At 50.0% G+C, this 25,996-nt stretch overlaps 2 protein-coding genes across 2 annotated transcripts in view; one reads left to right on the plus strand and one right to left on the minus strand.

Moving 5' to 3' along the window:
* LOC120981079 (carboxylesterase 5A-like) overlaps positions 1-7,509 on the minus strand; it is a 57,397-nt gene extending 49,888 nt beyond the window's left edge. Inside the window, exons 1-5 of the mRNA XM_040410559.1 lie at positions 7,360-7,509; positions 2,941-3,145; positions 2,708-2,840; positions 509-642; positions 62-215 (exon numbers count right to left, since the gene is read on the minus strand). Coding sequence (XP_040266493.1) covers positions 62-215; positions 509-642; positions 2,708-2,840; positions 2,941-3,145; positions 7,360-7,420 — 687 coding nt within the window. The 5' untranslated portion in view covers positions 7,421-7,509. The remainder of the gene's footprint in view (positions 1-61; positions 216-508; positions 643-2,707; positions 2,841-2,940; positions 3,146-7,359) is intronic.
* Positions 7,510-9,764: 2,255 nt separating this feature from the next.
* UBA2 (ubiquitin like modifier activating enzyme 2) lies at positions 9,765-25,783 on the plus strand. The gene is made up of 17 exons (XM_040410547.1): positions 9,765-9,995; positions 10,785-10,868; positions 10,955-11,025; positions 13,575-13,639; positions 15,999-16,099; positions 16,175-16,296; positions 16,463-16,530; positions 16,617-16,738; positions 16,819-16,918; positions 17,446-17,606; positions 22,073-22,166; positions 22,300-22,412; positions 22,500-22,655; positions 24,247-24,343; positions 24,634-24,739; positions 24,824-24,960; positions 25,179-25,783. Exons 1-17 carry the CDS (start codon positions 9,858-9,860, stop codon positions 25,361-25,363), a joined length of 1,920 nt encoding a protein of 639 aa, XP_040266481.1. The 5' UTR covers positions 9,765-9,857; the 3' UTR covers positions 25,364-25,783.
* The last annotated feature ends 213 nt before the right edge of the window (positions 25,784-25,996 follow it).

The raw sequence follows: 25,996 nt of genomic DNA on the forward strand, positions 1-25,996 counted from the left end.
TGAGCAGTGCATGCTGGGAGCTGAAGGATCTCCCAGTGATATCACAGTCGGGGAAGCTTACCAGGAGTGAGACACTGACCGCACCCGCCGATTCACCAAATATGGTCACTATATTGGGGTCACCTCCAAAATCCCCAATGTTCTCCTGAACCCACCGGAGGGCCGCAACCTGATCAAAGAATCCATAGTTCCCTGGGACTTGTTTATCTCTGGTGCTGGGACAGAAATGATAAGGAGCGTCAGAACGTCCAGATGTTTCACAGACATTTAGAGATCAGCGGTGAAATAACGAGAGTCCTGTGCGTCTCTGCTCTCAGCCTCTAGATGGCGCCATCAGCTGCAGAAAGCATCTGCGTTTTGGTTGTTGTGTTAGTACTGATCGCCACCTGCAGGGCCAGATGGGTCACTACATCTTCCTGTTTCTGCTCTTTTCTGTATTCAGCCCTGACTCCCGCCCTCCCCCCATTTATACATTCTTGTCACAAAGTCAACTGTATTGATCACTCACCTGAAAAATCCCAGGAACCCCAGTCTGTACTGGATGGATGCAACAACTACATTCTCGTACGCACTTAATGCATACCCCTCAAACATTCCTGCACCACCAAATTGTAATCCTCCTCCATGAATAAATACCATGACCTGGAGAGAAATGGTACAGACAGGGTTACAGAACATGGTATGAAACTAAGCTATATAGTCACACAACAGCCGGAGAGACACAGGTCACTACTGTCTATATATAGTCACACAACAGCCGGAGAGACACAGGTCACCACTGTCTATATAGTCACACAACAGCCAGAGAGACACAGGTCACCACTGTCTATATAGTCACACAACAGCCAGAGAGACGTGGGTAACCACTGTCTATATATAGTCACACAACAGCCGGAGAGACACAGGTCACCACTGTCTATATAGTCACACAACAGCAAGAGAGACGTGGGTCACCACTGTCTATATAGTCACACAACAGCCAGAGAGACATGGGTCACCACTGTCTATATAGTCACACAACAGCCAGAGAGACATGGGTCACCACTGTCTATATAGTCACACAACAGCCAGAGAGACGTGGGTAACCACTGTCTATATATAGTCACACAACAGCCGGAGAGACACGGGTCACTACTGTCTATATAGTCACACAACAGCCAGAGAGACGTGGGTCACCACTGTCTATATAGTCACACAACAGCCGGAGAGACACAGGTCACCACTGTCTATATAGTCACACAACAGCCAGAGAGACGTGGGTCACCACTGTCTATATAGTCACACAACAGCCAGAGAGACGTGGGTAACCACTGTCTATATATAGTCACACAACAGCCGGAGAGACACGGGTCACTACTGTCTATATAGTCACACAACAGCCAGAGAGACGTGGGTCACCACTGTCTATATAGTCACACAACAGCCGGAGAGAGACAGGTCACCACTGTCTATATATAGTCACACAACAGCCGGAGAGACACGGGTCACTACTGTCTATATATAGTCACACAACAGCCGGAGAGACATGGGTCACCACTGTCTATATAGTCACACAACAGCCGGAGAGACACAGGTCACCACTGTCTATATAGTCACACAACAGCCAGAGAGACGTGGGTCACCACTGTCTATATAGTCACACAACAGCCGGAGAGACGCGGGTCACCACTGTCTAAATAGTCACACAACAGCCGGAGAGAGACAGGTCACTACTGTCTATATAGTCACACAACAGCCGGAGACACGGGTCACCACTGTCTATATAGTCACACAACAGCCGGAGAGAGACAGGTCACTACTGTCTATACAGTCACACAACAGCCGGAGACACGCGTGTCACTACTGTCTATATAGTCACACAAAAGCCGGAGAGACACAGGTCACCACTGTCTATATAGTCACACAACAGCCGGAGAGAGACAGGTCACTACTGTCTATACAGTCACACAACAACCGGAGACACTCGGGTCACTACTGTCTATACAGTCACACAACAGCCGGAGACACGCGGGTCACTACTGTCTATATAGTCACACAACAGCCGGAGAGACACAGGTCACCACTGTCTATATAGTCACACAACAGCCGGAGAGAGACAGGTCACTACTGTCTATACAGTCACACAACAACCGGAGACACTCGGGTCACTACTGTCTATATAGTCACACAACAGCCGGAGAGACACAAGTCACCACTGTCTATATATAGTCACACAACAGCCGGAGACACGTGGGTAACCACTGTCTATATAGTCACACAACAGCCGGAGAGACACAAGTCACTACTGTCTATATATAGTCACACAACAGCCGGAGAGACACAGGTCACTACTGTCTATATAGTCACACAACAGCCGGAGAGACACAAGTCACTACTGTCTATATATAGTCACACAACAGCCGGAGAGACACAGGTCACTACTGTCTATATAGTCACACAACAGCCGGAGAGACACGGGTCACCACTGTCTATATAGTCACACAACAGCCGGAGAGAGACAGGTCACCACTGTCTATTTAGTCACACAACAGCCGGAGAGACGCGGGTCACAACTGTCTATATAGTCACACAACAGCCGGAGAGACACAGGTCACTGCCATCTATATAGTCACACAACAGCCGGAGAGACACAGGTCACTACTGTCGATAGTACTGATCCCCTTAATTATCTTTGTAAGACCAACAATCCTAATCACAAGTAACTCACGGGCAGTTTGAGACCTTTCTCTCTGTCCGCTGGGGTGAAGATATTTAGGTACAGGCAGTCTTCTGACAATGGTGGCAAGGAAATATTCAGAATCCTCGTAATTTGTTCCAGGACGCGGCGGTTTTGTTGACATCTGGAGTTTGAGAAAAATTTTGTTGTAAAATGAGTATTGACATCATGTGCAGCTCCACTACCAGATACCTGGTAAATCATTGTAATCACCAATAACTCACAGAGGGGCATGTTCTTGGGCCTCTCTGACCGAGCTCCAGGATTCAGGGGGTTCTGGAGCTGCAAATCGTAATGGACCCACTGGAGGTTTGGCGAAAGGAACTCCATAGAAGGCGTGGACTGTTCTGTCTGTCTCCTTCACCGACAGCGTCTTCCCCCTCAGTTTCCCGTACTGTGTCTCAACCTGAGGGTGACCGTTGTCCGGACCTGTAAGCAGCAGTGTTATAATATGTATTTCACACATCATATAAGAAAATAATCCATGTAATATATTATGACTGTGATCTTTTAGTCCAGAGCTGCACTCACTATTCTGCTGGTGCAGTCACTGTATACATACATACATACATTACTTATCCTGTACTGATCCTGAATTACATCCTGTATTATACTCCAGAGCTGCACTCTCTATTCTGCTGGTGCAGTCACTGTGTACATACATTACTTATCCTGTACTGATCCTGAGTTACATCCTGTACTATACTCCAGAGCTGCACTCACTATTCTGCTGGTGCAGTCACTGTGTACATACATTACTTATCCTGTACTGATCCTGAGTTACATCCTGTATTATACTCCAGAGCTGCACTCACTATTCTGCTGGTGCAGTCACTGTGTACATACATTACTTATCCTGTACTGATCCTGAGTTACATCCTGTATTATACTCCAGAGCTGCACTCACTATTCTGCTGGTGCAGTCACTGTGTACATACATTACTTATCCTGTACTGATCCTGAGTTACATCCTGTACTATACTCCAGAGCTGCACTCACTATTCTGCTGGTGCAGTCACTGTGTACATACATTACTTATCCTGTACTGATCCTGAGTTACATCCTGTATTATACTGCAGAGCTGCACTCACTATTCTGCTGGTGCAGTCACTGTGTACATACATTACTTATCCTGTACTGATCCTGAGTTACATCCTGTACTATACTCCAGAGCTGCACTCACTATTCTGCTGGTGCAGTCACTGTGTACATACATTACTTATCCTGTACTGATCCTGAGTTACATCCTGTACTATACTCCAGAGCTGCACTCACTATTCTGCTGGTGCAGTCACTGTGTACATACATTACTTATCCTGTCCTGATCCTGAGTTACATCCTGTATTATACTCCAGAGCTGCACTCACTATTCTGCTGGTGCAGTCACTGTGTACATACATTACTTATCCTGTACTGATCCTGAGTTACATCCTGTATTATACTCCAGAGCTGCACTCACTATTCTGCTGGTGCAGTCACTGTGTACATACATTACTTATCCTGTACTGATCCTGAGTTACATCCTGTATTATACTGCAGAGCTGCACTCACTATTCTGCTGGTGCAGTCACTGTGTACATACATTACTTATCCTGTACTGATCCTGAGTTACATCCTGTATTATACTCCAGAGCTGCACTCACTATTCTGCTGGTGCAATCACTGTGTACATACATTACTTATCCTGTACTGATCCTGAGTTACATCCTGTATTATACTCCAGAGCTGCACTCACTATTCTGCTGGTGCAGTCACTGTGTACATACATTACTTATCCTGTACTGATCCTGAGTTACATCCTGTACTATACTCCAGAGCTGCACTCACTATTCTGCTGGTGCAGTCACTGTGTACATACATTACTTATCCTGTCCTGATCCTGAGTTACATCCTGTACTATACTCCAGAGCTGCACTCACTATTCTGCTGGTGCAGTCACTGTGTACATACATTACTTATCCTGTACTGATCCTGAGTTAAATCCTGTATTATACTCCAGAGCTGCACTCACTATTCTGCCGGTGCAGTCACTGTGCACATACATTACTTATCCTGTACTGATCCTGAGTTACATCCTGTATTATACTCCAGAGCTGCACTCACTATTCTGCTGGTGCAGTCACTGTGTACATACATTACTTATCCTGTACTGATCCTGAGTTACATCCTGTATTATCCTCCAGAGCTGCACTCACTATTCTGCTGGTGCAGTCACTGTGTACATACATTACTTATCCTGAGTTATACCCTGTATTTTACTCCAGAGCTGCACTCACTATTCTGCTGGTGCGGTCACTGTGTACATACATTACTTATCCTGTACTGATCCTGAGTTACATCCTGTATTATACTCCAGAGCTGCACTCACTATTCTGCTGGTGCAGTCACTGTGTACATACATTACTTATCCTGTATTATACTCCAGAGCTGCACTCACTATTCTGCTGGTGCAGTCACTGTGCACATACATTACTTATCCTGTACTGATCCTGAGTTACATCCTGTATTATACTCCAGAGCTGCACTCACTATTCTGCTGGTGCAGTCACTGTGTACATACATTACTTATCCAGTACTGATCCTGAGTTACATCCTGTATTATACTCCAGAGCTGCACTCACTATTCTGCTGGTGCAGTCACTGTGTACATACATTACTTATCCTGTACTGATCCTGTGTTACATCCTGTATTACACTCCAGAGCTGCACTCACTATTCTGCTGGTGCAGTCACTGTGCACATACAGTACTTATCCTGTACTGATCCTCAGTTACATCCTGTATTATACTCCAGAGCTGCAGTCACTATTCTGCTGGTGCAGTCACTGTGTTCATACATTACTTATCCTGTACTGATCCTGAGTTACATCCTGTATTATACTCCAGAGCTGCACTCACTATTCTGCTGGTGCAGTCACTGTGTACATACATTACTTATCCTGTACTGATCCTGAGTTACATTCTGTATTATACTCCAGAGCTGCACTCACTATTCTGCTGGTGCAGTCACTGTGTACATACATTACTTATCCTGTACTGATCCTGAGTTACACCCTGTATTATACTTCAGAGCTGCACTCACTATTCTGCTGGTGCAGTCACTGTGTACATACATTACTTATCCTGTACTGATCCTGAGTTACATCCTGTATTATACTCCAGAGCTGCACTCACTATTCTGCTGGTGCAGTCACTGTGTACATACATTACTTATCCTGTACTGATCCTGAGTTACATCCAGTATTATACTCCAGAGCTGCACTCACTATTCTGCTGGTGCAGTCACTGTGTACATACATTACTTATCCTGTACTGATCCTGAGTTACATCCTGTATTATACCCCAGAGCTGCACTCACTATTCTGCTGGTGCAGTCACTGTGTACATACATTACTTATCCTGTACTGATCCTGAGTTACACCCTGTATTATACTTCAGAGCTGCACTCACTATTCTGCTGGTGCAGTCACTGTGTACATACATTACTTATCCTGTACTGATCCTGAGTTACATCCTGTATTATACTCCAGAGCTGCACTCACTATTCTGCTGGTGCAGTCACTGTGTACATACATTACTTATCCTGTACTGATCCTGAGTTACATCCAGTATTATACTCCAGAGCTGCACTCACTATTCTGCTGGTGCAGTCACTGTGTACATACATTACTTATCCTGTACTGATCCTGAGTTACATCCTGTATTATACTCCAGAGCTGCACTCACTATTCTGCTGGTGCAGTCACTGTGTACATACATTACTTATCCTGTACTGATCCTGAGTTACATCCTGTATTATACTCCAGAGCTGCACTCACTATTCTGCTGGTGCAGTCACTGTGTACATACATTACTTATCCTGTACTGATCCCGAGTTACATCCTGTACTATACTCCAGAGCTGCACTCACTATTCTGCTGGTGCAGTCACTGTGTACATACATTACTTATCCTGTACTGATCCTGAGTTACATCCTGTATTATACTCCAGAGCTGCACTCACTGTTCTGCTGGTGCAGTCACTGTGTACAACGAGGCTGAAGTTGGTTTCTTATTCACATCATTTGTATTTTTTATGGGGTTTTTTAAGGATTTTTGAGGACACTTTACCAACAGTAACATAAAACGTTGCAGTGAGCCGTCCTTAACGTAAATCAGTTAAAAGTGGCATTAAAATAAGAAAAGATGGGCATAAAAAAAAGTGTGATTTAAGGAATGAAATGACTTTGGGCCAGTGATCTGGCACTGCCACCATACAGAGGGTGATGCCCGCATCAGATACAGTGGAGCCTGTGGTTTTGTTTCGATCTCGTCCCAATTGCTTCTACTGTAAAATGCAGAAGGTTTTCGGCTCACAATTCTGCAGGCGCAGCACATATCCACACGTGAGCGCCCCCCAAATCTTCTGGACCACCTGCAATGACCCTGCTGCCACCGCACAGCCAGACGAGCAGCTTCTACCCTCACCCACTGGGTCCTTCCCTTGTAGATTGTAAGCTCCTCTGCACCCGTCATAGTTTCATGCCCGTTGTACTGGTGTCTTAGATGATGTATGTGGACCCCCCTGGACGTACAGCGCCCTGGAAACAATGGCGTTCTCAAATACAGAATAATAATGAAGGAGCAGGATCTGCTTTTACTTCACCTGATCCTAGGGCTCCCAGGAAGAGGGGCCACAGGAGGAAAGAGAGCGCCGTGGGGGCCATGAGGAGCTGGAGCCGTGTGTTTCTTCTGCGTTCTGGGGCTTTATGGGCTCTTACCCCGTGGTCTCGGCACAGATCACACTTTGCTCTCTGTTGCAATCACAGATCTGTCCGGGGTCAGCAGGTCACAGAGCCGGAGGACACTGCCCCGGAGCGTGGGCACTGGGCACACAGGCCGGGGGGTCTGCACCAGGTTATCGCCTCAGGGCTCACAATCTACTCCCTGCACAGACTGTGCCTCGTGTTGTGAGGGCAAAAAGGGACCCTAAGGTGGTCCGGGGGATTATAATTGAGAAAAGATAAAAATGGCTGAACGCTATAAAGAACCAGTTTGTGACCTAATTTAAAACGTAACTTTTATTTATATTAAAAAGGAGAAAACGTGTGTCCCAAAAAAGGGTTAAAATGACGTCTCAGTTCTTATACCGCTCCCTCAATAGCCCTCCGTGCCGTGGGTTTACCAAAGGGACTGAATACGCACCATATTTTTCACTCTATAAGACGCACTTTTTTTCTGCCCACAGTGGGGGAGAAATGTCAGTGCGTCTTATGGGGAGAATACTAATGAGCGCTTCCATTCTGGAGGCATTCATTAGTGCAGGAGGACCGGGAAGCGGCGAATGCAGCGCTCCTCAAGCTACGTACTCCCGCTTCCTGCGCCTCTGATTGCGCACAGCGCGGGGATATCGGCGCTCTGTGACCTCACACTGTGCGGTGTCGGGTCACAGCAGGAAGAAGAAGATCGCTAGATGTGAGGAGCAGCGGCGTCCGGAGCAGGGTAGGTAAGTGGTTGTTTCATCTGATCTGAGCATGGAGCTCATTTACATGGAGATCTTATTGGGGGTCATTCACATGGAGGTCTGATAAAATAAAATTCTTATTTTCATACTGTCATGCTGTAGTTCAGGTTATGCCTCACAGTCTGTCATGCTGTAGTTCAGGTTATGCCTCACAGTCTGTCATGCTGTAGTTCAGGTTGTACCTCAGTCAGTCATGCTGTAGTTCAGGTTGTACCTCAGTCTGTCATGCTGTAGTTCAGGTTGTACCTCAGTCTGTCATGCTGTAGTTCAGGTTGTACCTCAGTCAGTCATGCTGTAGTTCAGGTTGTACCTCAGTCAGTCATGCTGTAGTTCAGGTTGTACCTCAGTCAGTCATGCTGTAGTTCAGGTTGTACCTCAGTCAGTCATGCTGTAGTTCAGGTTGTACCTCAGTCTGTCATGCTGTAGTTCAGGTTATACCTCAGTCTGTCATGCTGTAGTTCAGGTTGTACCTCAGTCTGTCATGCTGTAGTTCAGGTTGTACCTCAGTCTGTCATGCTGTAGTTCAGGTTGTACCTCAGTCAGTCATGCTGTAGTTCAGGTTGTACCTCAGTCTGTCATGCTGTAGTTCAGGTTGTACCTCAGTCTGTCATGCTGTAGTTCAGGTTGTACCTCAGTCTGTCATGCTGTAGTTCAGGTTATACCTCAGTCTGTCATGCTGTAGTTCAGGTTGTACCTCAGTCTGTCATGCTGTAGTTCAGGTTGTACCTCAGTCAGTCATGCTGTAGTTCAGGTTGTACCTCAGTCTGTCATGCTGTAGTTCAGGTTGTACCTCAGTCTGTCATGCTGTAGTTCAGGTTGTACCTCAGTCTGTCATGCTGTAGTTCAGGTTGTACCTCAGTCAATCATGCTGTAGTTCAGGTTGTACCTCAGTCTGTCATGCTGTAGTTTAGGTTGTACCTCAGTCTGTCATGCTGTAGTTCAGGTTATTCCTCACAGTCTGTCATGCTGTAGTTCAGGTTGTACCTCAGTCTGTCATGCTGTAGTTCATGTTATGCCTCACAGTCTGTCATGCTGTAGTTCAGGTTGTATCTCAGTCTGTCATGCTGTAGTTCAGGTTGTACCTCAGTCAGTCATGCTGTAGTTCAGGTTGTACCTCAGTCAGTCATGCTGTAGTTCAGGTTGTACCTCAGTCAGTCATGCTGTAGTTCAGGTTGTACCTCAGTCAGTCATGCTGTAGTTCAGGTTGTACCTCAGTCTGTCATGCTGTAGTTCAGGTTTTACCTCAGTCTGTCATGCTGTAGTTCAGGTTGTACCTCAGTCAGTCATGCTGTAGTTCAGGTTGTACCTCAGTCTGTCATGCTGTAGTTCAGGTTGTACCTCAGTCTGTCATGCTGTAGTTCAGGTTATGCCTCACAATCTGTCATGCTGTAGTTCAGATTTTACCTCACAATACAATGTGACCGGACAGCCGGGTTAGAGATGAGGTATTCTGCAGTGCGCCCAGTGACCACCAGAGGCCGCTCGCTCCTTCCCTTGCGGTGCTGTGTAGCCTCCGGCCGCCAGGTGTCGCGCTCATGTTGTAGCACCGGTCGGAGAGTCTTCCCGCCGGTAGGGGCCGCTCTTTCAGGCCGGCTCTCTGTTGCGTCTCCCGCGCTGTGAGGCGGCGGTGGAGGCTGAGGATGGCGGTGACCGGGGCGCTGCGCACTGAACTGGCGGAGTCGGTGTCCATTTGTCGGGTGCTTGTGGTCGGCGCCGGAGGAATCGGCTGCGAGTTACTGAAGAACCTTCTGCTCACCGGCTTCACCAACCTGGACGTGGTGCGGGAGATGAGGGGGAGGTCGGGGTGCGGGCACAGCTAGAGGAGCGCGGGGCGAGGGGCCCTCCGAGGAGATTCTGCTGCCATGAGGGGCCCCCATTGTCCGCTCACTGCAAGCAGACCCCTCCCCCAGGACAGACGGCCCTGCAGAGCATCTCATGGTACCCCGGGACAGAGAGCCCTGCAGAGCATCTCATGGTACCCCGGGACAGAGAGCCCTGCAGAGCATCTCATGGTACCCCGGGACAGAGAGCCCTGCAGAGCATCTCATGGTACCCCGGGACAGAGAGCCCTGCAGAGCATCTCATGGTACCCCGGGACAGAGAGCCCTGCAGAGCATCTCATGGTACCCCGGGACAGAGAGCCCTGCAGAGCATCTCATGGTACCCCGGGACAGAGAGCCCTGCAGAGCATCTCATGGTACCCCGGGACAGAGAGCCCTGCAGAGCATCTCATGGTACCCCGGGACAGAGAGCCCTGCAGAGCATCTCATGGTAGCCCTGCAGAGCATCTCATGGTAGCCCTGCAGAGCATCTCATGGTAGCCCTGCAGAGCATCTCATGATATTACCCCGGGACAGAGCGCCCTGCAGAGCATCTTATTATTCCCCCAAGATAGGACCCCTGAAGTCAGCCTCCTGCAGAGCATCTCATGATATCCCCTTCTGCAGAACATTACAGGAGGGATCTCACCTTTCTCAGGGGCTTGCTGCCCGTTTGGCTGATGCTCTTATTGCTCCTGCAGAGCATCGCTCCTCTCTGTAACGCTGATGATCTTCTGTGTTTTCTAGATCGATCTGGACACGATTGACGTCAGTAACCTCAACAGGCAGTTCCTGTTCCAGAAGAAACATGTGGGGCGATCAAAGGCGCAGGTAAGGGCTCCGCTGTCTGACGGGTCATGTGACCTGCGGCCTCAGCGTTTAGTCACTGACCGGTTCCTTCTTTATTTTATCCTCAGGTGGCCAAAGAGAGCGTCCTGCAGTTCTGTCCGGGGGCGAGCATCACCGCTTATCACGACAGCATCATGAAGTGAGCCATCTCTGTGCCTCGTACCCCCATTCCTGCTCCCTTGTAGTGTCCGGCTGTGCGTCCAGTGTTAGGGTAGAGTCACACACGGCGACCAGCGCCGAACAGACCATAGGAGGAAATCTGCAGTTTAAGGCCTCATGCACACAACCGTTGATTTGGTCCGCATCTGAGCCGCAGTTTTTGCGGCTTGCATGCGGACCCATTCACTTCAATGGGGCCGCCAAAAGATCGGACAGCACTCCGTGTGCCGCCCGCATCCGTTGCTCCGTTCCGTGGTCAGCAAAAAAAAATATGACCTGTCCTAATTCTTGTCCGTTTTGCAGTTATATCAATGGCTGTCTGTGCCGTTCCGCAAATTGCAGAACGCACACGGATGCCATCCGTGTTTTGCGGACCATAAAACACACAACGGTCGTGTGCATGAGGCCTAACGTGTGTAAAATCAGCAGCGCAGAACGTGCGGTGTGAGGGGAAATCTCTCCACTGCTGACAAAATACAGTCTATTGCTCCCTGTTATCAGCCATGTCAGGGGAGAGGATGACTGTAGGACAGGAGAATACAGTCTATTGCCCCCTTTTATCAGCCATTTCAGGGGAGAGGATGACTGTAGGACAGGAGAATACAATCTATTGCTCCCTGTTATCAGCCATTTCAGGGGGGAGGATGACTGTAGGACAGGAGAATACAGTCTCTTGCCCCCTGTTATCAGACATTTCAGGGGAGAGGATGACTGTAGGACAGGAGAATACAGTCTATTGCCCCCTGTTATCAGCCATTTCAGGGGAGAGGATGACTGTAGGACAGGAGAATACAGTCTATTGCCCCCTGTTATCAGCCATTTCAGGGGAGAGGATGACTGTAGGACAGGAGAATACAGTCTATTGCTCCCTGTTATCAGACATTTCAGAGGAGAGGATGACTGTAGGACAGGAGAATACAGTCTATTGCTCCTGTTATCAGCCATTTCAGGGGAGGATGACTGTAGGACAGGAGAATACAGTCTATTGCTCCTGTTATCAGCCATTTCAGGGGAGGATGACTGTAGGACAGGAGAATACAGTCTATTGCTCCCTGTTATCAGCCATTTCAGGGGGGAGGATGACTGTAGGACAGGAGAATACAGTCTATTGCCCCCTGTTATCAGCCATTTCAGGGGAGAAGATGACTGTAGGACAGGAGAATACAGTCTATTGCTCCCTGTTATCAGCCATTTCAGGGGAGAGGATGACTGTAGGACAGGAGAATACAGTCTATTGCCCCCTGTTATCAGCCATTTCAGGGGAGAGGATGACTGTAGGACAGGAGAATACAGACTATTGCTCCCTGTTATCAGCCATTTCAGGGGAGAGGATGACTGTAGGACAGGAGAATACAGTCTATTGCCCCCTGTTATCAACCATTTCAGGGGGGAGGATGACTGTAGGACAGAATACAGTCTATTGCTCCCTGTTATCAGTCATTTCAGAGGAGAGGATGACTGTAGGACAGGAGAATACAGTCTATTGCTCCCTGTTATCAGCCATTTCAGGGGGAGGATGACTGTAGGACAGGAGAATACAGTCTATTGTCCCCTGTTATCAGACATTTCAGGGGAGAGGATGACTGTAGGACAGGAGAATACAGCCTATTGCTCCCTGTTATCAGCCATTTCAGGGGAGAGGATGACTGTAGGACAGGAGAATACAATCTATTGCTCGCTGTTATCAGCCATGTCAGGGGAGAGGATGACTGTAGGACAGGAGAATACAGTCTATTGCCCCTGTTATCAGCCATTTCAGAGGAGAGGATGACTGTAGGACAGGAGAATACAGTCTATTGCCCCCTGTTATCAGCCATTTCAGGGGAGAGGATGACTGTAGGACAGGAGAATACAGTCAATTGCCCCATGTTATCAGCCATTTCAGGGGAGAGGATGACTGTAGGACAGGAGAATACAGTCTATTGCTCCCTGTTATCAGCCATTTCAGGGGAGAGGATGACTGTAGGACAGGAGAATACAGTATATTGCCCCCTGTTATCAGCCATTTCAGGGGAGAGGATGACTGTAGGACAGGAGAATACAATCTATTGCTCCCTGTTATCAGCCATTTCAGGGGAGAGGATGACTGTAGGACAGGAGAATACAGTCTATTGCCCCCTGTTATCAGCCATTTCAGGGGAGGATGACTGTAGGACAGGAGAATACAGTCTATTGCTCCCTGTTATCAGCCATTTCAGGGGAGAGGATGACTGTAGGACAGGAGAATACAGTCTATTGCCCCCTGTTATCAGCCATTTCAGGGGAGAGGATGACTGTAGGACAGGAGAATACAGTCTATTGCTCCCTGTTATCAGCTATTTCAGGGGGGAGGATGACTGTAGGACAGGAGAATACAGTCTATTGCCCCCTGTTATCATCCATTTCAGGGGAGAGGATGACTGTAGGACAGGAGAATACAGTCTATTGCCCCCTGTTGTCAGCCACTGATGAGGTAATGGTGCAGCTTCTCGTCCTCCGGCCTCTTGTGGATTCGTCACTCACCTGGTTGGTCTTTTCTTGTCTCCTCAGTGCGGAGTATGACGTTGAGTTCTTCAGGAGATTCACGCTGGTGATGAACGCCCTGGACAACAGAGGTACGGCTGCTGGAGATGTCACATCAGGTTGACCTTCGTCTACACCTCTATATGATGGCGCTATATTATGTGTCCCAGAATGGCCATTGTGAACTAGGGTTGAGGGATATACCGCAATATTAAAAAGCGGCGATATCACAGTTCCGAAAAACTGCTGTATTTAATGACGTCATAGGAGTGGTCGCATGTGTGCTGACCTACTTCTAAAATGTCCGATTCCACCTGCTTACGTTCCCCGGTCAGTGGCCTCTGCCTCCTGCATTACTACTAGCACGCGGAGGGCTGAACCTGGCTGCAGGGACGAGCAGGGTTTTTTGTTTTTCTTCACTTTATATAAACCTGTGATGGCAACTTTACCAAGACTTTGTACAAACATTAAAGAGGACCTTTCATGGGTCCAAAGAATATGACCTTAGTAGCAGGCTGCATAGAGCGGCGCCCAGGGATCTAAGTGCACTTACTATTATTCCTGGGCACCGCTCTGTTCACCTGCTGTGGCCCCTGGTAATTTCTCAACATTCGGTACAAGTAGGAGGAGACGCCAGTGTCTCTCCTTCTCCCTGACAGCAGCGCTGTCCAATCACAGCTCAGAGTTTAGAGGCAGGGAGGGTTTTTTTTCTCCCTGGCTCTGAGCTGTGATTGGACAGCGCTGCTGTCAGGGAGAAGGAGAGACACTGGCGTCTCCTCCTACTTGTACCGAATGTTGAGAAATTACCAGGGGCCACAGCAGGTGAACGGAGCGGCGCCCAGGAATAATAGTAAGTGCACTTAGATCCCTGGGCGCCGCTCTATGCAGCCTGCTACTAAGGTCATATTCTTTGGACCCATGAAAGGTCCTCTTTAATATGTGTCACCAACGCATGTGTCTTCACTCCAGTGTCCACCTGTGATGTGATACGCGTATAAATAGAGAGGTCACTGTGCACATACATGACGTGGATATCTGTATATAGCGTGTGTACTGCGCTCCGGTAGACTGATGGTTTACATTGATGGTGTTTTCTGTGTCTTCATCTGCGTCGCCCTTTGTGACCGACAGCCCATTACTGACTGCTAGCATAACCCCTGGCTATGTCACTGCTCCTCCAGGTAATGGCTGCAGTCACTGTCCATGGGGGTGATTTATAGGGGTAGGAGAACTTCATATTTGAAGTCAGCTTCCTCATGTAGTGCTATTTTGGGGGTGGAGAGTGACATCACCACAGAATGACCCCCCCCCCCCCCCCCCAAATACCAGTTGTCACTTCTAGTCCATGTGGAGCCCTGTCCTCTTCTTTAAAATCTCCCAAAGAAGACTTCCTCCACGAATTATCCTAATAGGATTTTACCCCAGTTAGATGGATCGTAAGAGGCGTCCCTAAACTACCACACACCGCCCCATACAGGATAACGCCTCCTTGTGGCTGCCCCCATACTGTGCAACTTCTCCTTGTGGCTGCCCCATACAGGATAACGCCTCCTTGTGGCTCGCCCCATACGGGATAACGCCTCCTTGTGGCTGCCCCATACGGGATAACGCCTCCTTGTGGCTGCCCCATACAGTGCAACTTCTCCTTCTGGCTGCCCCCATACAGTGCAACTTCTCCTTCTGGCTGCCCCCATACTGTGCAACGTCTCCTTGTGGCTGCCCCCATACTGTGCAACGTCTCCTTGTGGCTGCCCCCATACTGTGCAACGTCTCCTTGTGGCTGCCCCCCCATACTGTGCAACGTCTCCTTGTGGCTGCCCCCCCATACTGTGCAACGTCTCCTTGTGGCTGCCCCCCCATACTGTGCAACGTCTCCTTGTGGCTGCCCCCCCATACTGTGCAACGTCTCCTTGTGGCTGCCCCCCCATACAGTGCAACGTCTCCTTGTGGCCCCAAGTGTTTTTTTCTGCTAAATGGGTATTTATCGCGATATATATCGTTATCGCAATAAATTTCTTAATATCGTTATCGTGGGAATATTTTTGATATCGCCCAACCCTATTGTAAACTCCATCATACGGCTGGTCCTGGAGTTTTATTACACTCAGAGTGGGCCTGCCATCGACCTGTTAGGAGGATATGTAGGGATGAGATTTCCGTAAGGGTACATGCTGCTGCTGATGTTCACCAGGTGCCAGTCTTCTTTGGGTTAAGAGAGAATTACGCCGATGTTTTCAGTCTCTGAAGTTGGACGGACATTATTTTGGTGCAAAACTCCCACCACTACAATGGCACAGGAACCATCCTTTGTTACACTATCTGCTAAGGATGCGGTGGGCACAAGCACCCCCTCCATGTATCAGGCAGTGTGTGCCATCATGATTAGTCGGTTTCAGTCAGCGCGGTGTATTCTCATTATTCATCTGTTTTACTCTTGTCTTTTGTTTGCAGCTGCGCGGAACCATGTGAACCGAATGTGTCTGGCAGCAGACATCCCCCTGATAGAGAGCGGCACGGCCGGGTACCTGGGGCAGGTCACCGTCATCAAGAAGGTGTGTAGCTGGGATGTGCTGGTCTCCTCTACACTGGGGAGCAGTGGAGCTCATGGCTTACCTTGTTTTTATTAGGGGGTCACAGAGTGCTATGAATGTCAACCCAAACCCACCCAGAAGACCTTCCCCGGCTGCACCATCCGGAACACTCCCTCCGAGCCCATCCACTGCATTGTGTGGGCAAAATACCTGTTCAAGTAAGATGCCATCATAAGATGTGCACCTTCCACACGACTGTGACTAATACCTGGCTACATCTCAAGATAACGGCCTCCTGGTGCACAGTATATCATGTGGCTAGTAATGGCGGGGTCTCATCGCCTCATCTATTGCCTATAAACCCCTTTTGTCTCCTCTCTGCAGTCAGTTATTTGGAGAGGAGGATGCAGATCAAGAGGTCTCCCCAGACACGGCTGACCCGGAGGCCTCCTGTGAGTATTACGCGGTGTCCGGTGTGATATGTATATACTGTATGGTATGATCTGCTATGCTCACAGCCTGGTTGTCTTGATCTCAGGGGAGCCCACAGAAGCCGCACAAAGGGCCAATGATTCCAATGAGGACGGGGACATCAAGCGCGTATCCACCAAGCAGTGGTCCAAGTCCACAGGGTATGATCCGGTGAAGCTCTTTAACAAGGTAAGAAGCTCGTGTGGTGTCAGGGTCGTATCCTGGGGTGCAGGGCCCAGCTTTCTGAGAATTGCATGACTTATTTGCAGCTTTTCAAAGATGACATCTCCTACCTCCTGACCATGGACAAACTGTGGAGGAAGAGGAAGCCCCCAGTGCCCCTGGACTGGACCAGCCTGCAGAACAACGGTAATTGCTGCACTTTATACAAGCTTCTCCCTAAAAGATGAGCTTTGTCATGCCCTGACTGACCCCCCTATAAATGAATCTTGCTTTACATCTGGAGCTGCTGCATCGTAAGATGGGAGTTGTAATCCGTGCCTGGTCTCGGGCAATAGCAGCAGATCTCCACCATCCCCTGTGATCCCCAGGGTGCTGCTTGCCGCCTGTAGTGGGTGCATAGCCCAGGATTAAGGCATTAGAACAGTCTGTCACAATGTCATGGGACCACGTTGTCCACCAGTCACTGCCGCCATCACTGTGTGAGCTACAGCTAAGTGTCTTACACCTTAGGAGACGTCCCCAGTGTTTTGGAACTTCTAGTGCAGCGGTCTCTAACCTTCAGCTGTCAGGGCCTGCTGGGATTTGTAGTTTCTCGACAGCTGGAGGGCCACAGGATGGAGACCAAAGTTCTAGTGCATCAGGAACGTAGAAATCTGCAGTTGTTACAGATTTTCTCTGTTTCACCCTGATGTCCTCCTTATTTTCTTTTACAGAAAAAGATTCTGCAGAACAGAAGAACGCGTCGGTGGTCGGCCTGAAAGATCAGCAGGTTCTGGACGTTGCTGGTTACGCTCAGCTGTTTTCTCAAAGTGTCAAGACTTTAAGGGATCAGTTGTCTAAAAAGGGAGACGGTGCGGAACTGGTGTGGGACAAGGTGAGTGTCTGTAAACCGCTTCTCCCTCTATTATCAGCTGCCGAGGGGACAAACATAAAACAATGATAGGGGTTGGAGTCCAGCTTCTAAGACACAAACCAACACCAGGAAATCAGGCAGCACTTGGGATTGATGTATGTCTCGGTTAACGGTAATCGCAATCAGCATAAAGCAGTATGGAGGAAGCCGCTTATGATGCCATAAGTAGGAGCATTTTTCTTATTCTAGCGCTGTTCATTCCATGGTGCTGCACATATGATAGGGGCGCACATACAATTGCAATAAGCTTAAACAAGATCAATTGCAGACTGGTACAGAAGGAGAGGATCCTGCCCACGAGGGCTTACAATCTACAAGGGATGGGAGAAGCAGGTCATGGCGGTATAGAGGCAGCAGGGTCACTGGTTGTAGGCTTGTCTGAAGAGGTGGGTTTCAGGTTTCTTTTGAAGGATTCCACTGTAGGTGAGAGTCTGATATGTTGGGGTAGAGTGTTCGAGTATAGGGGATGGACGGGAGAAATCGTGGAGGAGTGTAGGGGTCGTCTCTGGAGTATCGGAGATTACGTGTGGGAGATCAGGTCACAGATATATGGAGGGGACAGTTTGAGGGCGGCCTTGTATGTCACAATGTTTTGTATAGTATTCTCTTGGCAGTGGGGAGCCAGTGAAGGAATTGGCAGAGCACTGTGGCTCAGTGGGGTCCCAGGTTCAAATGTGACCAAGGACAACATCTGCATGGAGTTTGTATGTTCTCCCCATGTTGTTGCGGGTTTCCTCTGGGTTCTCCGGTTTCCTCCCACACTCCAAAGACAGACTCGTAGGGAACAGTGAGTGACTGTAAAACGATGCAGAATATGTCAGCCCTATACAAGTAAGATAAATAAAAAAAGAAACCGAAGAGTAACGGGGGAAGAAGTGGATCAGTCGGGCAGCAGATTTGAGGATCGATCGGCAGGGCATGAGAGTGCTAGATGGAGGACCACAGAGGAGGATGTTACAGTAGTCTGGGCGGGAGATGATGAGGACGTGTACAAGCATTTTTGCAGACTGGGTTGAGAAATATGTGAGTCAGAGAGATTTTTGAGTTGGAGGCGGCAGGTGGTGGAAAGGGCTTGGATGTGCGGTCGGAAGGAAAGGGCAGAATCCACGGTTACTCCAAGGCAGCGGACTTGGTTAACCCGGAAGAGTGTGCAGCCATTGATCGTGATAGAAAAATCTGATGAGGGGGCTGAGTGCGATGGGGAAAATGATAACTTCTGTTTTATTCATGTTAAGTTTTAGAAAGCGAGACTAAAGATAGGCATTGTGTGATGTCTGGACCAGAGAGGTAGATTTGTGTGTCGTCAGCATAAAATGGTTACTGAAATCCATGGGACTCTGAGCTGTCCCAGGCCGAAGGTGTAGATTGAGAAGAGCAGGGGTCCTAGGACAGAGCCTTGAGGGGCACCAACAGAAAGGCGATGATATGAGGAGGTGGTGCGGGAGTGGGAGACACTAAATGTCTGGTCTGTGAACTATGAGGTGATTGATCCAGGAGAAGGCCAAGTCCGTGATGCCCAAAGATGAGTTTGTAACAGAAGGGAGTGGTCAGTGTTGTCAGAAGTAGAGGAAAGGTCAAAGAGGAGGAGCACAGAGTAATGTAGAAGGAGGCGGACGGGTCTAGAAGGAGGCGGACAGGGTGATGTAGAAGGAGGCGGACGGGTCTAGAAGGAGGAGCACAGGGTGATGTAGAAGGCAGAGGGCGGGTCTAGAAGGAGGAGCACAGGGTGATGTAGAAGGCAGAGGGCGGGTCTAGAAGGAGGAGCACAGGGTGATGTAGAAGGCAGAGGGCGGGTCTAGAAGGAGGAGCACAGGGTGATGTAGAAGGCAGAGGGCGGGTCTAGAAGGAGGAGCACAGGGTGATGTAGAAGGCAGAGGGCGGGTCTAGAAGGAGGAGCACAGGGTGATGTAGAAGGCAGAGGGCGGGTCTAGAAGGAGGAGCACAGGGTGATGTAGAAGGCAGAGGGCGGGTCTAGAAGGAGAAGCACAGGGTGATGTAGAAGGCAGAGGGCGGGTCTAGAAGGAGGAGCACAGGGTGATGTAGAAGGCAGAGGGCGGGTCTAGAAGGAGGAGCACTGGGTGATGTAGAAGGCAGAGGGCGGGTCTAGAAGGAGGAGCACAGGGTGATGTAGAAGGCAGAGGGCGGGTCTAGAAGGAGGAGCACTGGGTGATGTAGAAGGCAGAGGGCGGGTCTAGAAGGAGGAGCACAGGGTGATGTAGAAGGCAGAGGGCGGGTCTAGAAGGAGGAGCACTGGGTGATGTAGAAGGCAGAGGGCGGGTCTAGGAGGAGGAGCACAGGGTGATGTAGAAGGAGGAGCACAGGGTGATGTAGAAGGAGGAGCACAGGGTGATGTAGAAGGAGGAGCACAGGGTGATGTAGAAGGAAGAGGGCGGGTCTAGGAGGAGGAGCACAGGGTGATGTAGAAGGAGGAGCACAGGGTGATGTAGAAGGAGGAGCACAGGGTGATGTAGAAGGAGGAGCACAGGGTGATGTAGAAGGAGGAGCACAGGGTGATGTAGAAGGAGGAGCACAGGGTGATGTAGAAGGAAGAGGGCGGGTCTAGGAGGAGGAGCACAGGGTGATGTAGAAGGAAGAGGGCGGGTCTAGGAGGAGGAGCACAGGGTGATGTAGAAGGCAGAGGGCGGGTCTAGGAGGAGGAGCACAGGGTGATGTAGAAGGAGGAGCACAGGGTGATGTAGAAGGAGGAGCGCAGGGTGATGTAGGAGGAGGAGCGCAGGGTGATGTAGGAGGAGGAGCGCAGGGTGATGTAGGAGGAGGAGCGCAGGGTGATGTAGGAGGAGGAGCGCAGGGTGATGTAGGAGGAGGAGCGCAGGGTGATGTAGGAGGAGGAGCGCAGGGTGATGTAGGAGGAGGAGCGCAGGGTGATGTAGGAGGAGGAGCGCAGGGTGATGTAGGAGGAGGAGCGCAGGGTGATGTAGGAGGAGGAGCGCAGGGTGATGTAGGAGGAGGAGCGCAGGGTGATGTAGGAGGAGGAGCGCAGGGTGATGTAGGAGGAGGAGCGCAGGGTGATGTAGGAGGAGGAGCGCAGGGTGATGTAGGAGGAGGAGCGCAGGGTGATGTAGGAGGAGGAGCGCAGGGTGATGTAGGAGGAGGAGCGCAGGGTGATGTAGGAGGAGGAGCGCAGGGTGATGTAGGAGGAGGAGCGCAGGGTGATGTAGGAGGAGGAGCGCAGGGTGATGTAGAAGGAGGAGCGCAGGGTGATGTAGAAGGAGGAGCGCAGGGTGATGTAGAAGGAGGAGCGCAGGGTGATGTAGAAGGAGGAGCGCAGGGTGATGTAGAAGGAGGAGCGCAGGGTGATGTAGAAGGAGGAGCGCAGGGTGATGTAGAAGGAGGAGCGCAGGGTGATGTAGAAGGAGGAGCGCAGGGTGATGTAGAAGGAGGAGCGCAGGGTGATGTAGAAGGAGGAGCGCAGGGTGATGTAGAAGGAGGAGCGCAGGGTGATGTCTTTTGTCTGTTAGGTCGTTGGTGATTTTGGTAAGGGCGGTTTCAGTTGAGTGGTGGGGTCGGAAGCCTGATTGTAGCCGGTAAGAGGGAACAGGAAGAGAGGTAGGAGGATAGTTCTTGGTGGGCATGCTGTTCCAGTAGCTTTGGGAGAAGTGATAGGGGGTGATAAAGAGGACGGGTTTAAAGGGGTTCTGCACTTTCATTTAACTGTTGATCTATCCTCTGGATAGATCATCAGCTACTGATCGGTGGGGGTCCGACACCCGGGACCCCCGCCGATCAGCTGTTTGAGAAGGCAGCGGCACTCCAGTAGCGCCGCGGCCTTGTCACTGTTTAACGCCGGGCCGCCGGCCCACTGACGTCACGACTAGTATCAACTAGCGTGGGCGGGGCTAATCTCTGTTCACTTGAATGGAGCTTAGCCCCGCCCACGCTAGTTGATACTATTCGTGACGTCAGTGGGCCGGCGGTAAACAGTGAGAAGGCAGCGGCGCTCGTGGAGCGCCGCTGCCTTCTCAAACAGCTGATCGGCGGGGGTCCCGGGTGTCGGACCCCCGCTGATTAGAAACTGATGATCTATCCAGGGGATAGATCATCAGTTAAATGAAAGTGCAGAACCCCTTTAAGGAAGGATTTTTGAGGGTGGGTGCGATGGTGGCTTGTTTAAAACAGGAGGGGAAGCATCGGTTGTCAGTGAGAGGTTGGAGAGATGTTTTAGGGCAGAGATGAGCACTGTGGTGAGGTTGGGGATGAGGTGAAATGGTGCCCAGGTGGCGAGATGTGATCTGGAGAGGAGGGTGGGAAGTTTGTAATGGTGGTGAGGTGGGTTTTGGGGGAAGACTGAAACACTGGGACGGAGAAGAGATGAAGACGTTGTGAGACGGGAAGGCATCCGTATAGATAATATCCAAGCCATAGACGTCTGTACCTCTTCTAATAATTGGTCTTATATTCTCTTCTAGGATGACGCCCCAGCAATGGACTTTGTGACTTCTGCAGCTAACCTCAGGATGAACATCTTCAGTATGAACATGAAGAGCCGGTTTGATATTAAGTGTAAGCTCCTGTGCATGCTCTGTAGTCCCTGGCTGCTGGACATACTGGTGGTTTCCCAGCAGCTGGTGGCCCCACTACTGTGTTCCTATGGGTACAAGTCAGTATAGGTCGTGTACGTGTCTTATTCACACAGCCATGGCCGGGAACATCATTCCAGCGATTGCCACAACCAACGCTGTCATATCCGGGCTGATTGTGCTGGAGGGGCTGAAGGTTTTATCTGGGAACCTTGAACAGTGCAGAACGGTACGTAGCAGCGTCACGATCCATACTGGTTGTTGTGTTTCATCTGAAGAAAGTGGTGAACCTGACTCTGTGCTCTCGCTCTTTTAGGTATTTTTGAACAAACAGCCGAACCCCCGCAAGAAGCTGCTGGTGCCCTGTATGCTGGACTCCCCGAACCCCAACTGCTATGTGTGCGCCAACCGCCCAGAAGTCACCGTCAAGTTAAATGTTCATAAGGTGACCGTAGAAAGTCTACAGGACAAGGTGCGTAATGTCACTGCCTAATACATGACACCGTAACCCCACCCCGGTAACTTCACGAAATGAGAATATTTAGTCGATGACCGCTCCAGAAAAGTGTAATTGCTGATTCATATAATCGTGCTCGGTCCAGGAAACACAGGCCGTGTGTCAGCAGTTCCCAGATTGACTGCTACTCCCCTGACCGGAACTGATGGCGTCACGATTTGTCATAGTCAGAATGTGGGTCTATTGTACTTTACTCATCAAGCATTTTCTGCACTGAGCACGCTTGTGTGAGTCGGCCCTAAGGCACCTTATATCGGCTCCATACTAAAAGCTAGACGTTCAAATATTGTGTGTAATGTCCCTGTACATCGGAAAGAGAAATAAAAAAAACACAGCGATCCATGGTGAAGTACGTGTGCACTAGAGACCTAGAACAGCAGGTAGGTAATGAGGCTCACCCGATAGTTGGTGCAAATGCAGGCACAACTCTGAGAAGCACATGGACCCTCCAAGGGAAGGAATAAGGGAACTGCAGCACGTCCAAAAGAAGCAGGCTGAGGAGCGCAGGATACCAGAGTCGCTTTATTTATGTAACGCGTTTCAAAAGGGTACCACCTTATTTATCAGAATGTGTTACATGGTATCCTGCGCTCCTCAGCCTGTTCTGTACTGATCCTGTATTATACTTCAGAGCTGCACTCACTATTCTGCTGGTGCAGTCACTGTGTACATACATTACCTATCCTGTACTGATCCTGAGTTACATTCTGTATTATACTCCAGAGCTGCACTCACTATTCTGCTGGTGCAGTCACTGTGTACATACATTACTTATCCTGTACTGATCCTGAGTTACATCCAGCATTATCCTCCAGAGCTGCACTCTTCTGCTGAGTTACATTCAGGGACAGACTAGAGGTAGACCCTACAGGGAGGGGCTGGGTACATAACGATCTGACGCTCTGTTGATGTTGGGGCCAGGTGCTTCTGCGGCCTCAGGTGCCCTCCTTGGTGCTTCTGCGGCCTCAGGTGCCCTCCTTGGTGCTTCTGCGGCCTCAGGTGCCCTCCTTGGTGCTTCTGCGGCCTCAGGTGCCCTCCTTGGTGCTTCTGCGGCCTCAGAGGCAACAGGAGGAGGAGGACAGAACATGGCAGCTTCTGGTGTTCTGTTCTGCTGGAGCAGGAGTTTGTGCTACACTATGATATTGCTGTCCTCGCAGTCTGTCATTTTGGGCCTACACCATGGGGCCACTTGTAATTTTTTTTCTAGGGCACCTAAGTTCCCGGTCAGCCCCTGGTTACATTAAGGGTCCATTCACACGTCCGCAAAATGGGTCTGCATCCGTTCCGCAATTTTGCGGAACAGGTGCGGACCCGTTCATTTTCAATGGGGCTGCAAAAGATGCGGATAGCACACAGTGTGCTGTCCGCATCCGCACTTCCGTTCCGCGGCCCCGCAAAAACATAGAACATGTCCTATTCTTGTCCGCAGCCACGGACAAGAAAACTCATTTCTTTTATAGTGCCGTCCATATGCGGAACACACATGGCCAGTGTCCGTGTTCTGCAGATGTGTGAATGGACCCTAAAGGAGTTTTTCTGTCTGCAGATAATAAAGGAGAAGTTTGGCATGGTGGCTCCGGATGTGCAGATTGAAGATGGTAAAGGCACAATCCTGATTTCCTCTGAGGCTGGAGAGACCGAAGGTAAGTGACTGCTGCTTGTGCTCTCCTTCAGAAGGTAGACGACTCGGTGACAGGATCAGACTGTTGTGTGTAACCGTAGAGACCCCCCCACAGCTGCGGGATGCTTTGTGTGTGGTTATACTGTGTGCGCCCCAGTAGAGGGCGCTGCTGTGTCAGTAGCTTTGTCCTCTCTGCACACAGAGTCTGGGCCTGGATCCTGCCTCCTCCTTTCCTGGTGGGGCCCGTGTCCTGCCCCCCCGCGACCTCTGTCCTCTCCCTGCTGGATTTAGTTGATCCCCTTTTCCTTACAGCAAACAACAACCGGCACTTGTCAGACTTTGGCATCCGGAACGGCACCAGGCTGCAGGCGGACGACTTTCTTCAGGACTACACCCTGCTGATTAATGTGCTACATAGGTAAGTGACCCCAGGGGTAGGAGTGTGAATAGCTGCCCCTGTGACGGGTCGGTCATGTTGACCTTTCTACGATGACCTTTTCAGTGAAGATTTGGAGAAGGACGTAGAGTTCGAGGTCGTGGGAGACGCTCCAGACAAAGCGCCTCAGAAATCTGTAGAAGAAAGTGGTAAAGGTATCACGAACGGCAGCGACGACGGAGCGCAGCCATCCACGTCCACAGGTACTAGAGCCAGGCGCAGCATCAGACATCTTCTCATGTTAGTTCTCACGTTAAGACCTCTGCTTGCTGTTGGTGAATAGGAAGGCCCCCAAACCTGTAGAGGCCTAATACGAAGCACACAGCACGGCAGCGGCACAGTCTGCTCCGTCTGTGTGGCGGCGGTCTGCATCTTGTGGGGGTCTCACAGCGACACGTTGACGGTTTGTTTGTTTCTGAAGCTCAAGAACAAGATGACGTGTTAATCGTGGACTCCGATGAGGAGAGTCCTTCCAGCAGCGCCGATGTCAACATGGAGACTGTGACGCTGAAGAGGAAGCTGACGGACGAAGACGCCGTGAGCAACAAACGGAAGCGCGTAGAGGCGCCACCAGAGCAGGACGATGACATCATCGCTCTGGACTGAGGCGTCCGCGCTGACTGACAACTGTTAACGTGTTTTTTATATTATGTGGTTTTTAGGGTGTGTTAAATGTCTGCAGCTCGGTCCCCTTTTCACACTGCCGGCTGCCCACGTCTAGGAGTCTGGCAGCCATGTTTATTTATGCGGTCAGCCATGTTCTCTGGGCGCCTCGCCCCTCTGTGTATTTATGTTCCTCTGGTTCTGGGCGGTTCTAGAGCATTACGTTTCTCACACCCTAATGTTTTTCAGTGACTGTTTTCTACCAAGTGCCACATCAGGCGCCCAGTCCACGCGGCGCTGCCGGCGCCGTCTTTCTATTCTCCGCTCTGTGCATTGTTGCAGGTTATTTATATTTGATGTTTTGTAAGACTGCAGCTTTCTCCCTGTACCTGCCAACGGACCAAATAAACGCCATCTTGTTTACGTGTAGCGTCTGCCGCGTCGTGTGAGGCTGATAACTGCACGCCATAGTGTTACCGTACATTGTGATCCTCCTTCCTGATGGTACAGGACATTGCGGGCGGCGCACGAGGCGCTGCTGTTTCTGATCTCAGCGTTTTTCAGATGACGTCTTGCTTTGTTCCTGAGGGTCATGTGCGGAAGATTCGGGACTCTAATAACCTGGTGGGTGGAGGT

Source organism: Bufo bufo, chromosome 10 (genome assembly GCF_905171765.1).
Source record: "Bufo bufo chromosome 10, aBufBuf1.1, whole genome shotgun sequence".
In the NCBI taxonomy this organism is placed as follows: Eukaryota; Metazoa; Chordata; class Amphibia; order Anura; family Bufonidae; genus Bufo; species Bufo bufo.